Source organism: Prinia subflava, chromosome 10 (genome assembly GCF_021018805.1).
Source record: "Prinia subflava isolate CZ2003 ecotype Zambia chromosome 10, Cam_Psub_1.2, whole genome shotgun sequence".
In the NCBI taxonomy this organism is placed as follows: Eukaryota; Metazoa; Chordata; class Aves; order Passeriformes; family Cisticolidae; genus Prinia; species Prinia subflava.
The window spans coordinates 1,543,799-1,567,781 of record NC_086256.1 but is presented as its reverse complement, the minus strand read 5'-3'; the positions used below and the strand labels follow the sequence as shown (position 1 = coordinate 1,567,781).

The 23,983-nt window shown below is 50.1% G+C and overlaps 1 protein-coding gene across 3 annotated transcripts in view; it reads left to right on the top strand.

Annotated features, from left to right (window-relative positions):
• The window catches only part of DNAJC6 (DnaJ heat shock protein family (Hsp40) member C6), a 56,341-nt gene that overhangs the window by 18,109 nt on the left and 14,249 nt on the right, over window positions 1–23,983 (top strand). For all 3 annotated transcript variants that reach the window (XM_063406896.1, XM_063406897.1, XM_063406895.1), the window contains 7 exons: window positions 11,060–11,210; window positions 11,950–11,999; window positions 12,099–12,247; window positions 17,058–17,180; window positions 20,072–20,205; window positions 21,651–21,845; window positions 23,626–23,743. In XM_063406896.1, the coding sequence (XP_063262966.1) occupies window positions 11,060–11,210; window positions 11,950–11,999; window positions 12,099–12,247; window positions 17,058–17,180; window positions 20,072–20,205; window positions 21,651–21,845; window positions 23,626–23,743 (920 nt within the window). The remainder of the gene's footprint in view (window positions 1–11,059; window positions 11,211–11,949; window positions 12,000–12,098; window positions 12,248–17,057; window positions 17,181–20,071; window positions 20,206–21,650; window positions 21,846–23,625; window positions 23,744–23,983) is intronic.

Here is a 23,983-nt window from a genome sequence, read left to right as displayed (position 1 = left end):
CGGGAATGCTTCTTTTCCCCCATTTTTCCTCCCGGGCCATTCTTGCTCTCACACCAACTGTCCCACCCCGAATCCCTCCCGGGCTCTTCAAGATCTCCTTCGGGGGTCCTGGTTTTAGCCAGGGCTCTAACTGGTATATACCTGTCTGGTTTATTCTTCCACCCTTCGTTTTCCTTACCCTTCTTCTCTTTTTCTCCATATTTTAGCGTCGGTGGCCGAGGTGCGGGGTCAGGACCAGAAACGGGGGCAGGATTCCCTCTCGGGAATCTCCTTGAACGGGAGGGAGGTTTCTGGAGTGGCCGCTGAGCTCGGGGCTCCGCATGGGTCTCGGATGGCAGTGTTAACTCTGCCCCTGAGAAGGCCGGGGAGGAGGAAGTGGTAGGGGTAGGGGCTGGCAGGACGGGGGCCACCGAGCCGTGAGAGAAGTTTATCCCGTAGTCCAGTTCATTCCGTGTTTCCCTTTCCTCAGAACACAGCTTTACTCGTACCTCATACCATAACAGAACATATGCCAATTCCTCAAATTCTCTCCTTTTCTTCTTCGCTACATGTTCCCACAGAGCTTCCCACGCCCATTCGTCAAAAGTACCAAACACAGGCCATATAATATTAGGTCCTATCTCCTTTCCTCCCCAAACATTCATACACAAATAAATCATCCGATCTTTAGATGCTCCTCTCCTAATTGGGCATTCTTGCCAACCTTGCAACAACTTTCCTAATGGACTTTTCCGAGGAATTTCAAGATCAGCCCTCGCTGAGGTTTCCCTTAAAGAATCCTCCCGATCTCTGCTGAGATCTGATCCCATACTCCCCGTGGCACAGAAGTTATGGGATACCAAAAATTAAATCCCGAGTTTCCGAACTCGATGCCGTTAACTTAATGATCCAGCGGATGACCGTTCCGTGGATGTTCGGTTAACGGCGGGGCTCTGTAACCGCCACCGAAAAAATTAAGCGACCCCCCTGGTCGCGGTCAAGAAGGCTTACTCGTCCCCGAACTCAAAAAGGGACGTCCTCTTTCCTTCAGGACCCCTGGTGACCTCCCCCACCCCGTCGGGTAGCACTCACACACGAAGCGAAATATCACACGTTCCAATCGCTTCCCCGTCGGTCGGCCGTGTCCCTCGCGGGAGCAGCGGAAACGCGACCTTAAGGTCCGCTCTCGCTTCGTGATAAATCACGTCTCATTCACACACACACTCACACACATACACGTTCTCAAGCACTTGGTCACCCCCACTCAACCACGCTATACTTACGGTCCTTTTCCTGCGTGGATTCTTCGTGCACTTAGATTTTTACGAGTGAAACAATACCGCGGTTCCAGGGGAAAACCCCTGCTGAGTTCCCGAGCCCCCCCAAGCTAGCTTGTCCTAATGCCTAATCCCTTTGCTGTTGTGGGTTCTGGGTTCGTAAAGCCAGTTCGTTCTTCCGGACTTACCCGCTCTGCCAGGCCGCTTTTTACGGCGGGGCGCCCCCCGGTCAGAAGCAGGGATCCGTAGAATATTCAAAACTGGCCCCGCTGTTGGGCGTCAAAATTGTTATAAACGCCAGGACAAATTTATTGCCAAATTCAATAGTTTGGTTTATTAACATCCAAATCACAAAATTTAGAATCAAATTATAACAATTTCAAACAATAAAAACAAAACAATACGAACCCCACGAACAGCAAACTTACTTGACCGAAGTTCTCCCGGGAAAAGTAGAGCCAAGGGTGACCCCAGAGACACAGGACCTGGCAGCCTTGTCTCTAGCTGGGTTCACAAACTTGCCCACCTAAAGACCCAACTTAAATACACTTAGTTTCCCCCTCGGCAACTTTCCTCCCATTGTTTCTCTAATCATCGACCATTAACTTTATTTACATTAATTCCCGAAAGGGTCCCCGGGCACATTCAAATGCTAATGTCCAGAGTTAGTCCTTGCTTTGAGTAACTGTCGTAGAGGTGTGTGATGACCGGTGTAAGTCCTCGCTGGCACGTCTTTGCTGGCACGTAGCGTTTGACCTGTTGCGAGTCCCAATGAGTTGAGCTGCACGTAGGCAGGGGCAAGTCGTTCTCACCTTCCATTTTTGGAACCCGGAAGATCAGGGAGGTGCTTTACAGAAATTCATACAATATATATCACAGTTCCCAATCTATAATTATTTATAAAACATGAATTAAATAACCATATTTCCCACACAGGGAACAATTCCTGCCCAATCTCCCACCCATCCCTGCCCTCTGGCAGTGGGAGCCATTCCCTGTGTCCTGTCCCTCCATCCCTTGTCCCCAGCCCCTCTCCAGCTCTCCTGGAGCCCCTTCAGGCCCTGCCAGGGGCTCTGAGCTCTCCCTGGAGCCTTCTCCTCTCCAGGGGAGCCCCCCCAGCTCTCCCAGCCCGGCTCCAGAGGGGCTCCAGCCCTGGAGCATCTCCAGGGTCTCCTCTGGACTATCCCAAGCACAGGGATGGGAGATCTGTGTCCTGGACAGTTCTGGGAATGATGCAGGGTCACAGCTCCAGCTCCTGGCAATGGCCAGATCCTCCTGCAGATACCCTGGACTTGGGATGGAGGTTTGGGAATGGATGAAGGATGGTTTGGGAATGGACGAAGGATGGTTTGGGAATGGACAAAGAGAGGTTCAAAGAGAGACCTGAGCTGAACCTTACAGGCCACAAACCACTGCCAATTTAAAAAAACACATTCCAAGAACAGCCTCTACTCAGAGCTGCTTCTGTCTCTTCCTTTTTAAGTGGCTGCAAGTGCTCACAAGATGAGGACCAGGCAGTGAAGGAGCCAATTTATTTGGGTTTTTGCTGTGGCATTCAGTTCTGCTTTCTTAGCAGCTGGCTGAGCACTGAAAGAAGAGGTCCTAGGAAAAAAGATGCAAAAGTAACAGCAAGGATAGTTGCTATGAAAGGGAAAAAAAAGTCTTTCTGTGCTGTTCTGTGGTGTTTATAATCTAGAAAAGCTAGAAAAGAGCTTTTTACCAGTTGGAGCACAGACTTGCTTGTGCTCTGTGCCTCCTTAGGCGGAGCAACCAGGGAGAAAAGCAGGGAGCAAAAGCGTCTGAAAGAAACTGCAAGTGGTGAAATCGAGATTTCTTGAAGCGTTTCACACTTGCAAGCACGATGTCTTGTGCTCTGGTGATTCCTTTTCACTGAGTCAGAAGAGAGACATCTCCATGTCACTGGCACGGGGACAAAGGCCTGGCCTGACAATGTTGCCTTGTGTTTGCCTTTTCAAACGGGGAGCTTGGCTTTAATGACTCCTTTGTTTGCTCGGTGTGTTTTTGGACACTTGAATGGTTTGGTGCTGGCAGGGGTGTTGTCTTTTTTCAGTTGTTTTGACAGGGAGGAGAGGCAGAGCGAACATCGATCAGCCTCAGAGGCCCCCGGTGCCCAGCCCGGCCTGCACCCTGCTCGCTGCAGGAGGGCTTTCATGAGGGGAAAATTTTAACAAATGACACAAATCTGGCCGGTACTGGGTGGCAATTCACCCCCTCCTCTCTCAACATCACTATTCTGCTAAAAAAGTGGAGTAAACCCCTCCTTTTTGTGGGAATCCTCCACGGTTTTTGGTGCAAGCTGCATTCCCCAGTTTTCTCTTCTCAAGCAAAGGCAGAACTACCTTAATTCTTCAACTTTCCATGAAGTTTACATTTAAGCAGCCTCAAACGAACTTTTGGATAAAAAGGGGTTTGTGCAAATGTTAGTTCTGGAATTTTATCCCAGCAAAGCTCAAAAAGAGGTTCTTGAGCTGCTCTACCCCAAAGTTTGCTGCCGGGGCTCCGAGTGCTTCCCACAGAGCAGGGACCCTCTGCTGCCCAACAGAAGCACAGAATTATGGAATTATTCAGGTTGGAAAAACCCTCTGGGACCACCCAGTCCAGCCATTCCTCATGTCCCCAAGTGCCACATCTTTAAAGGCTTTTAAATTCTTCCAGGGATGTCTCCTGCCAGGGCTGGGCAACACTTTTGAGGGAGAAATTTTCCCAATATCCAACTTAAACCTCCCCTGTTTTGGGGCATTTTCCACATCTTTAAAGGCTTTTAAATCCTTCCAGGGATTTCTCCTGCCAGGGCTGGGCAATACTTTTGGGGGAGAAATTTTCTCAATATCCAACTTAAACCTCCCCATATTTTGAGGCATTTTCCATCTCTCCCTGGCAAAAGGCCTGGATGGGGCAGTACCAGTTAATTGCTGGAGAGCTGCAGTAAAAACCAAACCAAATAATAACCTCATAAACAACAACTCCCTACTCAGTTGAATAAATTATTGAAGGTATCTTGATGCTGGGGATGCTTCTGTGCCTCATGATTGTCTGCTTAGGAGAGAAATATTCTGGCTTTACCCTTTGGATGAGGGCCTGGAGTGACAGGAGAAGGGGGAATATCTGGAATATCCCAGAGGAAAGGCTTAGATGGGATATTGGGAAAGAATTCCTGGCTCGGAGGGTGGGGATAGAATTCCCAGAGAAGCTGTGGCTGCCCCTGGATCCCTGGAAGTGTCCCAGGATGGGGCTTGGAGCAGTCCAGGATAGTGGAAGTGTCAGGATGAGGGAAATCTGGGCTTGGGGGTGTTTCAGCACTGGTTTTATCAAATGATCAGAGCCTCTTCTGCTGCTGTGGTCCTGCAACTCTGCTCTGCACATGTTTCCCTGCTTATTTTTATGGAATAACACTTTAAGGTGTCTGTGCTCATCCTCGTAGGGGACCTCACTCTACCAGGAATCTGGGACAGTGGAGGAGGAGGAGGGGACAGATGGGACTGGTAGCAAAAAATTAGATGAAAAATAATCTATGTAGGGTCTGTGGGAGTCTGAGGAACTTCCCAAGTAATTTCTGCAGGTTTTCCCTGTGAATCCCCCTTTATCACAGTTTTAGTTGCCTCTGCTGGTGGTGATTTCTCTCCCAAACCATCACCCAGTGACTGGTGAAAAGTTGATGTGACTTTGACACTTGGGCTGTGTCTGACCTGAGGCAGGATGCAAGTGCCCATAACAGCATCCATGCTTTAGTCTTGGCTTAAATGTGGTAAAGCTCAGCTCTGTGGGTGAGAGGAGTGTGCTGGAAGGGAGGTTTGGCTTTCAGGATGTGATTTTGTACCCTTAAAACATAACTAGAACCAGAGAATCATAGATGATTTGGGTTGGGAGGGATTTTAAAGCCCATCTCCATCCAAGATTCCACATTCCCAGGCTGTTCCAAGCCCAGCTGGCACACGAAGCCCTCAGATCTCTGCACTGCTGATTATCCCTGGATGCACAGGAGCCACTGCCCAGAGATTCGCTTTTAGGAGCTCTTGCCACCCTTCCCCTGGACAGGGAAGGTTAAATTCCTCTTTGCAATCCTCTGCAGGATGGAATGTGGGCAACAGCAGGAGCTGGGAATGCTGAGGGGACCCAGGGATGTGGATTCTTGTTGCAGTGCACTCCCACACTTTAACAGATGTTCTCACATTAGGAAAGAGTTTAAGTTCCTGAACTTTTAAGAAAGAAGAACCAGAAAATTCCATGCTCTCCTTACCATAATTAGCCCAGGGCCAGGACAAAGGCACCTGTTGGATCCTTGAGCTGTTCCTCAAGGAATGTGGCTGTTTTCTCTTAGGCATCATGCATGTAGTGCTTTCACGTTGGCCAATTTCTGTTTGCCACATTTAGTGCAGTGGTATGAGTGTTTATTCTCTTTTTCCCTCTGTGAGATAGGATCAGGAGAAGCAAAGCAGGCCCAAACTTTAAGATATAAAGATAGATTTATTAACGCACACTAAAAGAAGGAAACGAGAATCAAAATGAAACTTTCAGAGCACTCTTCCTCCCCCCACAAGTGTTCACTTTTCCCCAAACAACCTAAAGAGACAAAACTCAGAACTCAGGTCGGTACCATTTATAAAATAGTCTTTCATTCAGCCCTTTTAGAGGGAAAAGTCTCTCCTGATTTTGTTCTGGTAGCTTTCCACAAGAAAAGCAGGCTGCTTGTGGCCTTTAACTCTCCCAACAGCACCTCCCCAGGAACTCCTGCAGTTGTGGACTCCCATATCCCCCAGCCTTTCCCATGGCTCCACACGGGCTGTGGACTCATTCATACTGGGGTGGATGCTCAAAGCACAGGTTTCCTCCCAAATTTGCCCTAAACCAGGACAATGCAAAAACCCCTCAAGGATCCTTGAATACTTTAGACAGAGCCCAGAGATTCTCAGGGCATTTTCGAGGTGTCTCAGCAGGTGCAAGGGCCCTCCCTGCACTGTGCATGGCTTTCATTCTTTTATTCTGTATAGTTTGTTGTTTTCTCTTTAATTAAAACCTTTTTGCTTCTCCAAACACTTCTGATCATTCCATCTCACTAATTTTTTCATAAGCCATTTCTGGGAGGCTGCTGGCAACCCTCAGAGTGTGATAAACCTTGGTGGGGCTAAAAACTCTCTGGCCCCCCACAGAAATGTATCAGATTCTCTGCTCTGCCTGGGTAGGTCTGCAGCCAACACCCTTCCATCCGTGATAAACCCTTCAAAGATGCTCCAGCCCTGTTGGTGCAGGGATTTCTGCTCCAGGGCTGCTCCTGCCTTCCTCCAGACACTTCCAAGCCTGAAGGAAAGCCCATCAGTGTGATCCTGGAGTTGTGGCAGCCTGGCTTTCCTCACTGAGGCTGGTGGGAGAGCACGTCCCACATCAGGCAGGCTCTGCTGGCTGTGGGAGGAACGTGAGCTCTGCTGCTCCTCCGCTGCCTGCTGGGGGGGAGAGGCACAAAAAGCAGCTTTTTTTTTTTTGCTGAGTGTTCCTTCAAAACAATCCAGGCTTTGTTGTTGAAGCCACAACAACAGAGGCTCGGCTCCTTTCAGTGCAGGGAACTTTCAAAGGGCCATTCCTGCCCAGGCGCAGGGCAGCCTGCACCTCTGTCTTAGGGGACAGAACAAGCAAAATCCCCTTCTTTCCCCCCAAAAAAGACTTTGTGGGGAGGAAGAAGGCTGCAACAAACAGATAAAATCATCTAGAAATGGGGAATTTGGGACACAAACACTGGAAGAAACAATTTCTTTTCCCCAGTGTAGTGCCAGGCTCTTGTGGTACCATTGGAAGAGAATTCAGAGGGGATTTAATACTCCCAAACATCTTTTCTTGGGAGGGTGGAAGATGAAGTTTTAATGCTTTTGTATGTGGACTGGGCAGCTGGAATGAGTTTTTCAAATCCCAAACCATTCTGTGATTCCATGATGAAGAACAGGGACTATTTAGATCCTTCCTCACTCCACCCCTAACAAAAGCACGGGCAGCAGCTCCCCAAACAAAAAACCACCAAACCCTTGTTTGACATTGAAGATAATTTTACACAAAATCTGGGGAGACTGAGGGAAACCTACTTCCTTTCCTATGGCTTCGTGTCTGCTTTTTGCCTGCCCTTTCAAGGCAAAAAGGGTCTGTTCCCTCCTGCTAAGTAACCTGGGAAAGGCAGCACTTCTCTGCCAAGCCTCGATTTTTTCCAGGCGTCTTCCTTCCACCTCCCCTCTCTCAGGCTCAGAGTTGCTTCATCAGCGTAAATATTCCGACTGACAGAGTCTTAAATGCCTTTTAAATGTCAGCTGGTTTCCCCTGGGCTCTCTGGGGAGCTGGAATTCAGGCCCTGTGGCTGGGAGGGTTTGTGGTTTGCCCGGGGGGGCTGCTCAGGGACCTCCCCAGGCAGAGCAGGCCTCCAACCGTGCAGGTTTTGCAGGGAATGGCTCCAAATCTGGAATTCCCGGCGGTTCCAGCAGCAGCACCTCCCTCAGCCGGTGGCAGGGTGTGACCCTCTGCTGCTGGTCACCCTGGGAGGCTGCAGGTGCTGAATGTCCCCATCCCTCCAGGTGACACCCGTGCCATCCACGCATTTCTGCCTCCAGACACCCAGATTTAAAGCAGGGTTGGTCTAAATGTCTTTGTTTTTCAGAATAAGCACAAGCACTGTTCGTGGCACCGCAGGGGACAGCAGGAGGGGTATTTCCCTTCTGGATTTGGGGGTTCTGTCCCTTTCCCTGTGCAGGAATGAGTTTCCTGGCCACCTCCTCCAGGCATTGATGGTTTTGCCACCCTCAGCTCCCCCTGCACTGAGCACATCCCTCTGAGCTCCCCTGGATCGCTGTTCTCTTCCAAAGCTCTCTCTGCCCAGGGAGGAGGAGTTCTCCTGCACATCCTTCTCCTGATCCTCTCTAAAATTACCCCTTAAGTGCTTTAATTGAGCTTTCCACACTCTCCAGCTCCCATCCTGTTCAACACCAGGCTGGTGCTGTCAGCAGGGCTCCTTCAGCCAAAATCTCACTGCTGAGGGCAGGAATGCTCCTACCTGACATATTTCACTTTTGTTAGGAGGTGCAGCAGCTTGTTGCTGTATTTGGGATTTCCTTATTGCTCTCTACATCCCCCTGGAAGGTGCCTGTGCTCAAGTGGGGTCGGTCTCTCTCTCCAGGCAGCACTGACAGAAGGAGAGGACACAGCCTCAAGCTGTGCCAAGGGAAATACAGGTTGAATATTAGGGAAGAGGTTTTTACAGAAAGTATAATAAATTAACAAAATAAAATTAATAATAAAAAGTTTATTTTAATATAATTTATATATATTTTAATAGGTATAGTATAGTATAGTATAGTATAGTATAGTATAGTATAGTATAGTATAGTATAGTATAGAATTTAATTTAATTTAGTTTTATATGTAATTTTAATTTAATTTTACTTCTATTTCTAGTGTTATATTTATATATATTTATACATATATTTATATATTTATACATATATTTATACATATATTTATATTTATATTTATACTTATACCTATACTTATACTTATACCTATACTTATATTTATTGATATCAATATCGATATTGATATTGATAGTTAATGAATGAAATATATTTAATAATAAACTAATAAAATAAACCTTCCTTCCCTTCTATAAAGCACTGGAATGTTCTGCTGGGAGGTGGTGCAGTCACCATCCCTGGATGTGTTTGACACAAGACTGGACGTGGCACTGGTGCCGTGGTTCAGTTGAGGTGTTGGGGCTGGGTTGGACTCGATGATCTTGGAGGTCCCTTCAGACCCTGTGGTTCTGTGATTGAGTCTGTGACTGGTGACTGCTGGAGGTTTATTCTGAACACAGAATGCTCCAGCCTGGCCTTGGGCACTGCCAGGGATCCAGGGGCAGCCCCAGCTGCTCTGGGAATTCTCTTCAGGACCTCCCCACCTTCCCAGGGAACAATTCCTGCCCAGTCTCCCGTCCATCCCTGCCCTCTGGCAGTGGGAGCCATTCCTTCCTCAGCCATCCTTTGTGATTCTCTGCTTTAGGGACACAGGAAACCTGGAATTGATTCCTGCTGCTTCTCTTAGAAACACAGCGAAAGTCTCCTTCTCTCTGTTTCTCCTCTTCTCTTCACTTTTTAAATCTTCAGATTGATTGCCAAAGATTTTAAGTTCTCCATACTCTCGGAGCCCTTCTGTTGCTCTCCTACAGCATTTCCAGCTGTAGGAATTTGCCCAGTGCTGTAGAACCTCTGATCCTTTGTCCCCTTTTCCCTGTTCCAAGCTACCACTTTCCTGCCTTCCTTCCTTTAAAAGCTGACCTGCAGAACTCAAAGTCCTTTTTGAACATCTCCTCCTTCCACCCCTGGCTCTTCCAGCACAGAATAACATGAAAACAAACTTTTTGAGGGGAGATCAAACACTGATTCCATGCTTGGAAGCCAACAAGCTTCTTTGATTTTTTTTTCCTTTCTCATTTTTATTTTTTTTATCATGCTCACAGGAAGTTTGGCAAAAGAAATATTCCTGTGCCTCGAGGAGGCATCTTCTGTTCTGAAGCTGGCAGAGTGTAGAGGAGAGGGGGCCTCTAATTTTACAGTCTAGGACCTGGATCAGGTCCTTGTGGGTCAGAGTAGCATCATTTCCCAAGAGGATCTCCAGTTTAAGGATTTATGGATGGCTCACCATGGGTGAGGCTGCCTGAGAGCGGGCGTGGTGCATTTGCAGCTCAATTATCATTTTATCACGGAATTGTTGAACAGTCTGGGTTGGACAAGCTTCAGTGAGGTGGCAGCTGGGATGGTTGCCCTGAAGGAGGTCCCAGGGAGCTGGGAGAGCCTTTTTCTCAATCCTGAGGTTGTTGGTGGTGATAAACAAATCAGCCAGGCTGGGTTGGGTTGGAGGTGAGGGAGCTTAGAACACAGAATGGCTTTGGTTGGAGGCGACCTTAAAGATCACGGAATCCCCAAATTAATTATGTTGGAAAAGCCCTCCCAGACCACTGAGCTGTGCCCAGTCCCCACCTTGTCACCCAGGAAGGCCTGGACACCTCCAGGGGTGGAGAGTCCAACCCTTCCTGGGCAGTTCCAGTGCCTGACCACCCTTTCCATGGGGAAATTCCTCCTATGTCCACCCTGCCCCTCCCCTGGCCCAGCCTGAGGCCGTTCCCTCTCCTCCTGTCCCTATCCCTGGGATAAGATCCCAAATCCCCCCAGCTGTCCCTTCCTGTCAGTAGCTGTGCAGAGCCACAAGGTCCCCCCTGAGCCTCCTTTTCTCCAGGCTCAGCCCCTTTCCAGCTCCCTCAGCCCCTCCTGGGGCTCCAGCCCCTCTCCCAGCCCTTTTCCCTTCCCTGGCCACGCTCCAGCCCCTCAATGTCCTTCTTGTCCTGAGGGAAGTGCCCAGAACTGGACACAGCCCTCGAGGTGTGGCCTCACCAGAGCCCAGCACAGGGGGAGAATCCCTTCCCTCTCCTGCTGCCACACAATTCCTGCACAGCCCAGGTGCCAGTGGCCTCTTGGCCCACCTGGGCACACCTGGCTGACGCTCAGATCACCCAGTCCCACCCCCAGTTCAGATCCCACTGTGCTGGGACTGAACACTCAACCCACACACAGCGCCGAGAGCTCTGAGCCCGGCTGGCGGGAATGAGCCATCCCTCTTCCCTGGAAAACCACGGCTGTGGGGAGGAAAGGCACCTTCCCCCCTGCCCGGCAGGCAGCAGCTCACAGGAGGGGTTTGGTGTGGGCAGAGCAGAGGGGCTGGCTCCAGACGAGTGAGGCTGGCTCGGCTTTGCTGTGTTGAAGGTGCCTCGTCACCAGACATGGAGTCCAGCTACGGGGGAGGCCTGCTGGACATGGTGAAGGGAGGAGCAGGGAGGCTCTTCAGCAACCTGAAGGACAACCTGAAGGACACCCTGAAGGACACCTCCTCCAAGGTCATGCAGTCTGTTGCCAGGTACGGTGCACCTGAGGCAGGAGGAACAGGGAGCTGCTGGTCCCGCTGCGCACAGCGCAGCTCCCAGGGATTGAGGGAGGAGGGGGAAAATCCCAAATGACTTCTGTGGTTCTGTCTCATAATTGGGGCTTGGCCTCAAGGAAGCGGGGAAAACCAAAGTAAAACAATGTCAGCTTCATAGTGAGCACCAGCACCCTGAAATCGGGAAAATGCCAGTGAAAGTGGAGCAATTCCTGGAGGATTCCCTGTGGGATCCTTCCAGTGAAGCACCACTCAAGTATTTCTTCTGTCACTGGTTTTGATGCCTCTCTTTGCTGTGCTTGCTGATATTCCCATCCCTAAATCCACCTTGGAATGGAAAAAGGCTGAGGTGACTTTGCTTTGGGGACTCTCCTGGTGTCATCCCCGTTGCCCAGCTCCAAGGGACAGGGGCTACAAGAAATTAGGGAAATTTATTGCAAGACCCCAGAAGGTTTGAGGGATCTGCAAAGTGCAAACTGCTGGAGATTTCTCCTGGAAACTGGCACTAAAAATTAATGACAAAAGGGAAAAGGGACCTTCCTTGCAGGTTTTGCATCCAGTTAATTGCATGTGGAGAGGGGGAGGCTGGGTCACTGTCTGCATCTTAAGAATTCATTCCAAGATGATTTTTCCTTGCGTGATAAGTAGATTTTTCTGGGCAAACACTCCTAATGTGCTGCTAAAGTGCCTAAATTCTGTCTCCTGCTTTGTCTCTTAGTTACACCAAGGGAGAGCTGGATATTTCCTACATTACCTCAAGGATCATAGGTGAGCACTGCTCCGTGGAGAAATACAACCTGTAACATCCCCAAAATATGAAAGAATTCCATAACCCCCCCTCATCCTGGGCTCTCCTTGCTTTGCCAGTGATGTCTTTTCCTGCTGAAGGCGTGGAGCTGGGATTCAGGAACCACATCGAGGATGTCAGGACGTTCCTGGACTCCAGGCACCCTGACCACTACACCGTGTTCAACTTGTCACCCAAATATTATCGCAGTGCCAAGTTCCACAACAGGGTGAGTGCCTTGCATGGGGGCAGCTTCCTCAGGGAAAGGGGCAGCAGCTCCTGCTGTATCCAGAATTTAGAGAGATTTAGGAGCTAGAGGTGTTTTTAAGCTGCTGGGGTGGGTTTGGGAGTTCTAGCTGGATGAAAGAGCTGGAAAGTTCAGGGATAATGTTCACATGAGGAGCCTGGGAGAGGGAAAGGCATTTTTGCACGGAGTGGAGCCTGGGCTGCAGGGAAATTGAGAATAAAACAGAGTTTTACAGCTGCTCCTGCAGAGTGTTGGAGCTGCTGCAGGGAAAGAATAGAATGAAAAGCCTTTGGAAGGAATCACCAATAGAAGAAGGGAGATGATTTCTTTGCAGTTGGGCTTTAATCAAGCAGGCCAAGCACGGGATGGAAACGGGATCTGAGGGGCATTTTGGCTCTCGAGGCTTTAAAAAGCCACGGGATGGAAACGGGATCTGAGGGGCATTTTGGCTCTTGTGGCTTTAAAAAGCCACGGAATGGAAACGGGATCTGAGGGGCATTTTGGCTCTTGTGGCTTTAAAAAGCCACCTGCACTGCCTGGCCCAGTTTCCCTCTCTAAAACCAGAGCAGCATCAGGGAGCACTGCGAGGCTCTGCTTCATTAATGGCTTTTAGAGGAAAATCTCTATGAAATGCTGCTGCTGAAATGCAAGATTAGATTTAATCTTTCTGAAAACTTCCTGTTCTTTCCCTCTCCCACAAGGGAGTGCTGTGTTTTGGTGGTTTTTTTTTTAATTTCTAACTTTTTGGTGCCTCCAACCCAAAAGGCAACAGCAGTTGGCAGGCTTAACCCTCAGTCAGGGTAAATGAATCTAATCTAAGCCTAATTTAGTTTTAATTTGAGGTGTAGCTGAATTTATCTGCAGTAATTCTGATCACCAGAAACCACTCACTGAGACTTGAAGCAAATTTCTCTGTGGTCATCAGTAACCAGACTTCAAATAGGAGTAAATGAACAGGGAAGACTAATTATGAGATATTAAGAGCTCTGAATCTTCAGTCCTGATTGATTTTGGTGCACCACTGAGGCTGTTTGTGGGTGGAGAAAAATGTATCTGCTTCTGAAAGGCCATCATTAAAGATCTATTGCTGTGTGAGCTGGCCATAATTCCTGAATCCCTGGAATTATCTCCCATCCTACCCAACACCTCACAAGTGAATTTTAACGTCACTCCCAAAGGACAACTCAGTGCTTTGGAAGCATTGCCTTGACTCACACAGGAAGAAACTAAAATTGTCTTTTGATAAAATATTGTGTTTTCAGTTTATGGGCTGGGCAGTCCTGATTCCAAATGTTTTTCATGAGAAAGAAGGGTGAACAACACAATACACGAAATAATCACCAGGCTGAGCTTGGAGAGGAGAGGAGAGGAGAGGAGAGGAGAGGAGAGGAGAGGAGAGGAGAGGAGAGGAGAGGAGAGGAGAGGAGAGGAGAGGAGAGGAGAGGAGAGGAGAGGAGAGGAGAGGAGAGGAGAGGAGAGGAGAGGAGAGGAGAGGAGAGGAGAGGAGAGGAGAGGAGAGGAGAGGAGAGGAGAGGAGAGGAGAGGAGAGGAGAGGAGAGGAGAGGAGAGGAGAGGAGAGGAGAGGAGAGGAGAGGAGAGGAGAGGAGAGGAGAGGAGAGGAGAGGAGAGGAGAACTCCCACGGGTCTTAGAGCAGTCTCAAAACACAAAACTCCAATCTAACATTAAACAAACCCAAACTTCAAAGCCCCCCATGGGTCACATTCCTGGCAGTTGCTGCCCTGCTGCTAAAACCAAACAAGTGCTGAGTGCTTATTCCCAGAGCTGGAGCATTCCAGTTGCTTTTCCCTAAGGTTGTCTGTGCTGAGTGCTGGTGAGGTTCTGTTTGATAGAAACACCAAGCACACATTTAATTTCCTAATTGCGAACCATCAGGCAGATGTGTAATTAGAGGCAACGTAAATATGTAATTATGGGCTGGTGGGAAATGTGTATTATTTACTGGAGAAGTGATAATGGCTTTTCCAGATGCTTGGCAGAGAGGTCTGCTCAGAGGACTGTCAGTGGAGGGGTCACTGTAGGAATTCTAACAGGGAAAATCAAGGGTGTGCAAGAGAAGGAACAGAACAAACTCTGGAGACAGGAGAAAGTGGAGAGGGTAAACAGGGAATGGTCACTCCTTGCTCTCCAAACTTGGAGCACTGTTTGATTTGTTCAGTGGCTTCCACAACACAAAACCACATTTGCTCACAGCAGGATATTCTGGAGACCAGAACCTTCACAGATCTAAAAAGCAATCGGACAAACATCTAATCTGCTGTGAGACAAAAGTGGAATTTGCCAGCTTGGGCTGGCCCCGCATCCCGTGGGAGCCTTTGGGATCCTTGTTGGACACGGCACAGCCTGGGGGGCTCTGCTTGGGATCTGGGAGCTGTTTCTGCTCCAAGATGTTGTGCAGGTGTCAGACAGAACCTTAAGTGCAGTTTTTATAAAACCTGGAGCATTTCCTTCCTCTGAGAGATGAAACAGTTCTGGGGATCATGTGGCTGGTTAAGAACATCTGGCCAAATCATCTCCTTCCTTCCCCGATCCCATTAAGCAGCAGCCAAATGTCAGCTGAGAGAGAGAGAGAACCAATTCTTCAGCAGAGGACAAGCCTCGGGACATTTCTCCTTTAAATTTCTCCTGGTCAGAAATGCCTTTTAAAAAAAGATATTTCAATTAAAACCAGATGAAAGGGAGATGTCTGTCGAGGGCTATTTGATGTGACTGCAAGGACTGATTCAGACCCAGCACGCTGAGGAACAGGAACCAGACATAACTTAGGATTTGTGAGGTTTCATCTCTAAGGAGCCATTCATTTTCATGGCTCATACATTAACATTCTTACTCAGATAGGATTATTTTTAGGTTTTTTGAGCAGAACTTTCCCTTTCATCAGTTTAATATCTGTCACACAGGGCTTGGAAATCCTGCAGCACAGAAAGATTCAGAACAACAGATGCTCAGTGCCCTGTGCAGATCAGAGCAGTTTTTGGGGACACGTCGTACAAAGGCTTTAGAAATCAATGCGAGACTGGAGCGTTCTGAAAGAGCCCCTCCAGATAATCTGATGTGAAATGTAAATTTTGAGAAATGTGCAGCCAGGAACAACACATCAGCCCGGTGTTATTTCATTGAGAAAGCTTTTCCTTCTGCCTCCTCGTAACTCATGCGAGGCACGGCGCCGAGTTACGCACGAGGAGACAAGGAGTAGGTTTGCAGCACGTAACTCCAGGTTGTAAAGGACAAGTGGGTTCCTTGGCAGGGAGAACTTGTAGAGCAGGGCTTGTTTAATGCTCTGCCGTGATTTGGAAGGACAGGTGTCTGCTAAGGAAGGCAGGAGCTTCCCTTGGAATGGAGAATGTAAACCCCTCCTTCTAAATTATTATAATTTTGCAATTAAGAGGCTTTCAGGCAGAGATACGGGAATAGGAATAACAGTTCTTTACTAGGAATATTAAAAATACAAATGTAGTAGTACAAAAAAGCAAATAAACAAAAATAAACCCCTGCCAGGGTCAGGCATAGCCTGGCACCTGCTGGTGCTGCTCAGGGCGCTGCAGCCCAGCCCAGCCCTCCTGCAGTGCAGCTGTGGCTCTGTGGGAGCAGAGGGGATCCTGGAGCAGGGGCAGCTCCCTCTGGAGGTGCCGTGGGGTGAGATGGGGCTGGTGTTCCTCTGGGAATGCAGAGCACACAGGCTGTGCTGGGCTCTGAATGCCAGGGTTTATCCAGGTGGGAATGCAGTGCACACAGGCTGTGCTGGGCTCTGAATGCCAGGGTTTATCCAGGTGGGAATGCAGTGCACACAGGCTGTGCTGGGCTCTGAATGCCAGGGTTTATCCAGGTGGGAATGCAGAGCACACAGGCTGTGCTGGGCTCTGAATGCCAGGGTTTATCCAGGTGGGAATGCAGTGCACACAGGCTGTGCTGGGCTCTGAATCCCAGGGTTTATCCATTGGGAATGCAGAGCACACAGGCTGTGCTGGGCTCTGAATGCCAGGGTTTATCCAGGTGGGAATGCAGAGCACACAGGCTGTGCTGGGCTCTGAATGCCAGGGTTTATCCAGGTGGGAATGCAGAGCACACAGGCTGTGCTGGGCTCTGAATGCCAGGGTTTATCCAGGTGGGAATGCAGAGCACACAGGCTGTGCTGGGCTCTGAATGCCAGGGTTTATCCAGCTGGGAATGCAGAGCACACAGGCTGTGCTGGGCTCTGAATGCCAGGGTTTATCCAGGTGGGAATGCAGAGCACACAGGCTGTGCTGGGCTCTGAATGCCAGGGTTTATCCAGGTGGGAATGCAGAGCACACAGGCTGTGCTGGGCTCTGAATGCCAGGGTTTATCCAGGTGGGAATGCAGTGCACACAGGCTGTGCTGGGCTCTGAATCCCAGGGTTTATCCAGGTGGGAATGCAGAGCACACAGGCTGTGCTGGTGTTACAAATCCCAGGGTTTATCCAGGTGGGAATGCTGGGCTCCTCCCCTGGGTGCAGCATCTCCCATGGGTGATGGAATTGGATCAGCCCTGCAGGGAGCCTCGATGGCCCCTGGACAGCAGAGATCCCCTGGGGGGAGGATGGGTCCTGGAAGGGATAAAGAACCCTGCCACAGCTGGGTTTAACAGCTGCCCAGTGACAGAAGGCCCCCAACCCCTGGATTTATGAGGAGTGGGTTATACAAGAGAGAAAGACAACCAGTTTCAACAATGGCAAACAGAACACAACTTTTGGTTGCACACTGGAACCCCAGCCGTGCTCCCACAAAGCTGTTTTTGGTGGCTGTCACCCCGCAGGTGTCGGAGTGCAGCTGGCCCGTGCGGCAGGCGCCCAGCCTGCACAACCTCTACGCTGTCTGCAAGAACATGCACAACTGGCTGCAGCAGAACCCCAAAAACGTCTGCGTCATCCACTGCATGGTGAGAAGCTCTTTATTGTTTATATGAAGTTATATTTGTACATTTTGAAACTGTTGCTCATGTGATTACGCATTACTTGGTTGGTGCTTGTATTTTGTTCACCATTTTAGTACGTACTTTTTAGGAAATATGATTGGTTACAGTTTAGTGTTTCACGGTCCTCTTTTATTTAGTTCTTGCAGTCTTGGTGTTTTGTTTTTCAGTCTCTCCTTTCTTATTTTTGAACAATTTATGTCTTAACTTTGACGAGGTCTAGGGGGTTCTGATAAGAACGACTAAAGACGGTTTGTCTGGAGCACGCTGTGGCTTAATTTGTTCAAATACTTTGCTGCATGTGAGATGGGGAGAATTCCTGAGAGAGCAGGGGTGGGGTGGGATGGGATGGGATGGTATGGGTTGGGATGGGATGGGATGGGATGGGATGGGATGGGATGGGATGGGATGGGATGGGATGGGATGGGATGGGATGGGATGGGATGGGATGGGATGGGATGGGATGGGATGGGATGGGATGGGATGGGATTGACCCAGAGGAAGGTACATCATCACCCAAAGCTCAGCTGGAAGAGAATCACTGAATGAGAAGCAGGAATGCAAGGAGAAGCAAGGGAGGTCCAAATCATTCTCTAGGAGAACGGTTTGAATTTCACCCAAGGGTTGGCAGCTTGCTGTGACTTGCCCAGGTTGCCCAGAGCAGCTGTGGCTGCCCCTGGGTCCCTGGCAGTGCCCCAGGCCAGGCTGGAGCAGCCTGGGACAGTGGGAGGTGTCCCTGCCATGGCAGAGGTGGCCCTGGATGGGCTTTAAAGTTCCTCCCAACACAGCCCATTCTGTGATTTGCATTTTAATCGAAGTGCTCACAGGAGAAACTGCAGCCTTTAGACTGAAGGGGGCTGGAAATTGGGCAGGAAACACAGAGGTGGGAAACACAGGAAACACAGAGGTGGGAATTGTGTCCCGCTGTGAAATGGAGGCTGTTGAAGCCTCCTGCCCTCAGGAGGGCTCAGGCCTGGCTGAGGAGCGCAGCTGCCTCTGCTGTGGGACAGCCCCACGGGATTATCCAGCAGTGCTGGGCTCTGGGACAGCCCCACAGGGATTATCCAGCAGTGCTGGGCTCTGGGACAGCCCCACGGGATTATCCAGCAATGCTGGACTCTGGGACAGCCCCACGGGATTATCCAGCAGTGCTGGGCTGTGGGACAGCCCCACGGGATTATCCAGCAGTGCTGGGCTCTGGGACAGCCCCACAGGGATTATCCAGCAGTGCTGGGCTGTGGGACAGCCCCACGGGATTATCCAGCAGTGCTGGGCTCTGGGACAGCCCCACGGGATTATCCAGCAGTGCTGGGCTCTGGGACAGCCCCACAGGGATTATCCAGCAGTGCTGGGCTCTGGGACAGCCCCACAGGGATTATCCAGCAGTGCTGGGCTCTGGGACAGCCCCACAGGGATTATCCAGCAGTGCTGGGCTCTGGGACAGCCCCACAGGGATTATCCAGCAGTGCTGGGCTCTGGGACAGCCCCACAGGGATTATCCAGCAGTGCTGGGCTCTGGGACAGCCCCACAGGGATTATCCAGCAGTGCTGGGCTCTGGGACAGCCCCACAGGGATTATCCAGCAGTGCTGGGCTGTGTGAGGGCGCTGTGATCCTGGATCACTCCGGATTTACTCCATCCAGCCTTTCACACTGACAGCAGTGCCCAAAAGCAGAGCTCTGCTCTGCTTCTGGAGCCTCAATTAAACCACGAGGCTGTCAGCCCCCATCAGCAGAGACTGGGAGGAAAGGAGGAAATGACTGATCCCAAATTGCACCCAGCTCCCATGAGAGTCTGGAATTTCTGCCTTGCACAGCACAGCCAGTGCCTCCGGGACATAAATTCCCTTCAAACAGAGAGAAGGATGCACTTGATGCCTCCAATCCTGGAAATCAAGCTCAAAAATCCAATTCCTTTCCTGCCCTTTGAGCAGTGGATCTCAGGATAATGTGATAAAGGACAGGCTGCCTAACCAGGCTGCAGAAACCCACTCTAGTTTATGTGAGCCTGAGAGATCTTGTCAGAAACAGCTGGCAGGGGCTAAACTTGGAAAAAAGCAAACAGCCTCTTCATGTCAGCAGGGTCCTGGGGTCTGGATCAGCTCCAGCACGGAAAGTCCTACAGAAAATGGCTGGAATGCCTAAAAGGTGCCTGAAAAAAACAATTACAAGGAGCAAGAGCGGTGAGGCCTTGAGGAGTTGTGGATTCCCCATCCCTGGAAATGTTCACAGGGGTTTGGAGCAACTTGGGATAGTGGAAGGTGTATATCAGGAACCCAGGGCACTGGGAATACATTGATTTTCTCCTGCTCTTCATACATTTTTGATCTATCAATATGACTCAGCAAACTTTCCCCCATAATCACCTTAAAAAAACCCATCAGGAGCAATCTGTAAGCTCAGAGCTGTGGATGTGTTTGGGTGAGGGAGCCTGGAGTTGGATTTTTGGTTTGTTTATCCTTTTCCAGGATAAATTTCTATTAGAGGAGTGCCTGCAGCTGTAGGATGGATGCACTCTCGCCCCCGTGGTCACTTCCAGGCCTATGTTTGAAATAATTATAAAATTACAGCTGGGGAGCAGCCACAAAACACCAACATTTGCAGCCAAAATGTTCTTGTGGGCTTTCCAAACAAGTGTCAACCACCCTCAGCTTTGGCTGCTCCCTGGATTTTATCTTAGCTTTGATTGTTCACTGAAGTCCTGGGTGTTGAACAAATGACACAGAACTCAAAATTCCCCATCATCTTGTGGTTTCCTGGACAAATTATATTTTGTGATTTCAGGAGGAGTGGAGAGCTCAGATTGAAAGGATCTTTCTGACACTCACAGTTTTTCCTCTCTGCCCCTTTCCTTGCCAGGACGGCCGTGCAGCCTCAGCAGTCCTGGTCAGTGCAATGTTCTGTTTCTGTCACCTCTTCTCTCACCCTGGCCCCGCTGTGCAGCTGCTGAACACAAAGAGACCTGGAATTGTACTGTGGCCATCTCACAGGAGGTACAGAACCCTGGCTCAGCACTTCAGCTCCGTTCTCGTGCTCAAAGCTGCCCCAAGGCCTGCCAGGGGTGCTTTGGCCCCAGGCTCAGACAGGCTCCACACCCACAGTTCCTCAGAAATGAGGGGGGATCAGGGGCTGGGAGAATTGCCCAGAGCACCTGTGGGGTTTCTTTCCTTGGAGATCCTCGGTGGGGTGCTGGTGCCTTGGGAAGGCTGAGCTGGAACAGAGACTGGACAGAGCCAGAGAATAAAGCAGAGATTTATTGAAAGGCTTTTAGGGTACACCTTGGGCAGGAGAAGAGCCTGTGCTACACCCAAGGTGGGCCCAAAATTGACACAAAATGGACAAACGGTCATGAGGTTTCACACTTTTACAAGTTTTGGTCCATTTGCATTTTGAGGTTTAATTGTCCAATTCCAGCTCCAGGCTGGGAGGTCCCATCCTTCTTGTTCCTCCCTCCAGCCACCCTTGTTTGTGCTTTTGGGCTGAAAGTTGTCCTTGGTGTGCAGCAGGGAAAGGATTTGTTTTGTGTCCCTGCTGTGTGCAGAGCTGAGTGACCCTGAGTGTGAGCTCAGAGCTGCACCCTGGGCAGCACAGGGGCTGGAAAACATGAAAGATAAAACTTGAGACATCATTTCCCCCCTTTAGAGGCTTGACAAGGCCTATTCCTTGTTGAGTCTCTATTCTAAATATCTACTAATAATAGGTATTAACTTAAGGCATCAGTATCACCCTAGCACAAAATCAAGTTCTGAGACAGAGCTGTGAAGCTGCTCCTGCTCAGATCTCCCAGCCTGAATTATTCCAGTATTTAAGATGTCTCTGCTCATTGCAGAGGGTGGGATTAGGTGACTGCTAAAGGTCCTTCCTACCCAACCCTCCCATGCTGAACCTGTGGTTAACAGGGCCTCGCTGAATCCCTCTCCTGTGCCAGCTGCATCCCTACAGAAACAGAGCTGGAAGTGCAGATGCTGGGCCAGCTGCAGGGATGTGGGAGCACATGGAAACTCCAGTCCTGCCTCTGCAAGAATAGCACTGGCACAGGATTTTGAGGCAGATTTTGAGTACGAAATGAAAGCAACGGAGATTTCATCCCTGGTTGTTCCATTCCCCTGTGGGAATGGTTTCTCCTCCCTCAGGGACCCCTAGAGCTTGTGCCATGTAGTTTGACTCTTCCTTCCCTTTATTGACCCCCTTGGCTGTGTTCCAATTGCCCCACCCTCAGAAGTCCTGAGAAAAGACCCTGTTCCCCTGGGCACATCCTCTTTCCCCTGGAGACCACCTAGAATAAACATCTTACTGCAGCTAAGGGTGAGAGCCTCTTTTGAGTCCTTTTTCCTGTCTTTTGATATATTCCTCCAAGGCCTGAGAAAGACTGAGCTATCTTAGACCCTTAAGGGAATTAAAGGAAGATTTATTTATCACTGGTTTTCTCTGCCTGCAGGTACATAGGGTACATTTGTGACCTAATAGCAGACAAACCTGTCATCCCCCACTGCAAGCCGCTCACCATCAAGTCAGTCACGCTCAGCCCCGTGCCCTGCTTCAACAAGCAGCGCAACGGCTGCCGGCCCTTCTGCGACATCCTCAGCGGGGAGACCCGCATCCTCAGCACCGCCCAGGACTACGAGAGGATGAAGTGAGTGCGGAGCCGGCCCCCGGGAGCCCTGCACCCTGCTGGGGAACACCGGAGCTGCAGGCACGGCCTGCGCTGGGAAATGGGGAGAGCCACGGAGAGAGCCTGGGGTGGAGAGAAATGGCCAGGGGGATCTGAGGGTGGCAGGAGTGGATAACTGCACACACATCAGGATCTGGGGATCAGGAGTGGATAACTGCACACAGAGCAGGATCTGAGGTGATCAGGAGTGGATAACTGCACACAGAGCAGGATCTGGGGATCAGGAGTGGATAACTGCACACAGAGCAGGATCTGAGGGTGGCAGGAGTGGATAACTGCACACACATCAGGATCTGGGGATCAGGAGTGGATAACTGCACACACATCAGGATCTGAGGGGATCAGGAGTGGATAACTGCACACACATCAGGATCTGAGGGTGGCAGGAGTGGATAACTGCACACACATCAGGATCTGAGGGGATCAGGAGTGGATAACTGCACACAGAGCAGGATCTGAGGGGATCAGGAGTGGATAACTGCACACACATCAGGATCTGAGGGGATCAGGAGTGGATAACTGCACACACATCAGGATCTGAGGGGATCAGGAGTGGATAACTGCACACACATCAGGATCTGAGGTGATCAGGAGTGGATAACTGCACACACATCAGGATCTGAGGGTGGCAGGAGTGGATAAGTGCACACAGAGCAGGATCTGAGGGTGGCAGGAGTGGATAACTGCACACACATCAGGATCTGAGGTGATCAGAAGTGGATAACTGCACACACATCAGGATCTGAGGGGATCAGGAGTGGATAACTGCACACACATCAGGATCTGGGGATCAGGAGTGGATAACTGCACACAGATCAGGATCTGAGGGTGGCAGGAGTGGATAACTGCACACACATCAGGATCTGGGGATCAGGAGTGGATAACTGCACACACATCAGGATCTGAGGTGATCAGGAGTGGATAACTGCACACAGAGCAGGATCTGAGGGGATCAGGAGTGGATAACTGCACACAGAGCAGGATCTGAGGTGATCAGGAGTGGATAACTGCACACACATCAGGATCTGAGGGGATCAGGAGTGGATAACTGCACACACATCAGGATCTGAGGTGATCAGGAGTGGATAACTGCACACACATCAGGATCTGAGGGGATCAGGAGTGGATAACTGCACACACATCAGGATCTGAGGGGATCAGGAGTGGGTAACTGCACACACATCAGGATCTGAGGGTGGCAGGAGTGGATAACTGCACACACATCAGGATCTGAGGGTGGCAGGAGTGGATAACTGCACACACATCAGGATCTGAGGGTGGCAGGAGTGGATAACTGCACACAGAGCAGGATCTGAGGTGATCAGGAGTGGATAACTGCACACACATCAGGATCTGAGGGGATCAGGAGTGGATAACTGCACACACATCAGGATCCGAGGGTGGCAGGAGTGGATAACTGCACACACATCAGGATCTGAGGGGATCAGGAGTGGATAACTGCACACACATCAGGATCTGAGGTGATCAGGAGTGGATAACTGCACACACATCAGGATCTGAGGGGATCAGGAGTGGATAACTGCACACACATCAGGATCTGAGGCTGGCAGGATCTAGGATACCCTCCTAGTGCTCTGTTGGTTCCCCCTGTGGAATATTTTAGTTTTAACCATGCAGAACACTGAATGCTCCTCCTTGCTGGGCCTGCAGGAGGTGAGAGCTTTGACACGTGGCAGAAGGGAGGTTAACCCTTCTCCCTTTCCCCCTCTTCCCCTCCAAGAGAATACCGTGTGCAGGAGGGGAAGGTGCTGATCCCTCTGGGAGCCACCGTCCATGGAGATGTTGTTGTGTCCGTGTACCACATGAGATCGACCATCGGGGGACGCCTCCAGGCCAAGGTGGGAGCTGGCTCCACTTCTCCTGTGGAGGCAGGGAGGGGAACTCAGGGCTGGAATCCCCATAATTTCCCTGAGGATGTATTTGAAACCTGAATGTTCAAGTGGCAGAGTGGGCAGTGAATATTTTCCTCCCCTCCCCATGTCATTGCTGCCCTTTGCTGTGTAGATGAGATTTCCCTGAGGCCTCCAGTTCAAGTGAAATGGTTTTGTGTTTTTGGGGACACAAACCTGTTGCTCCAA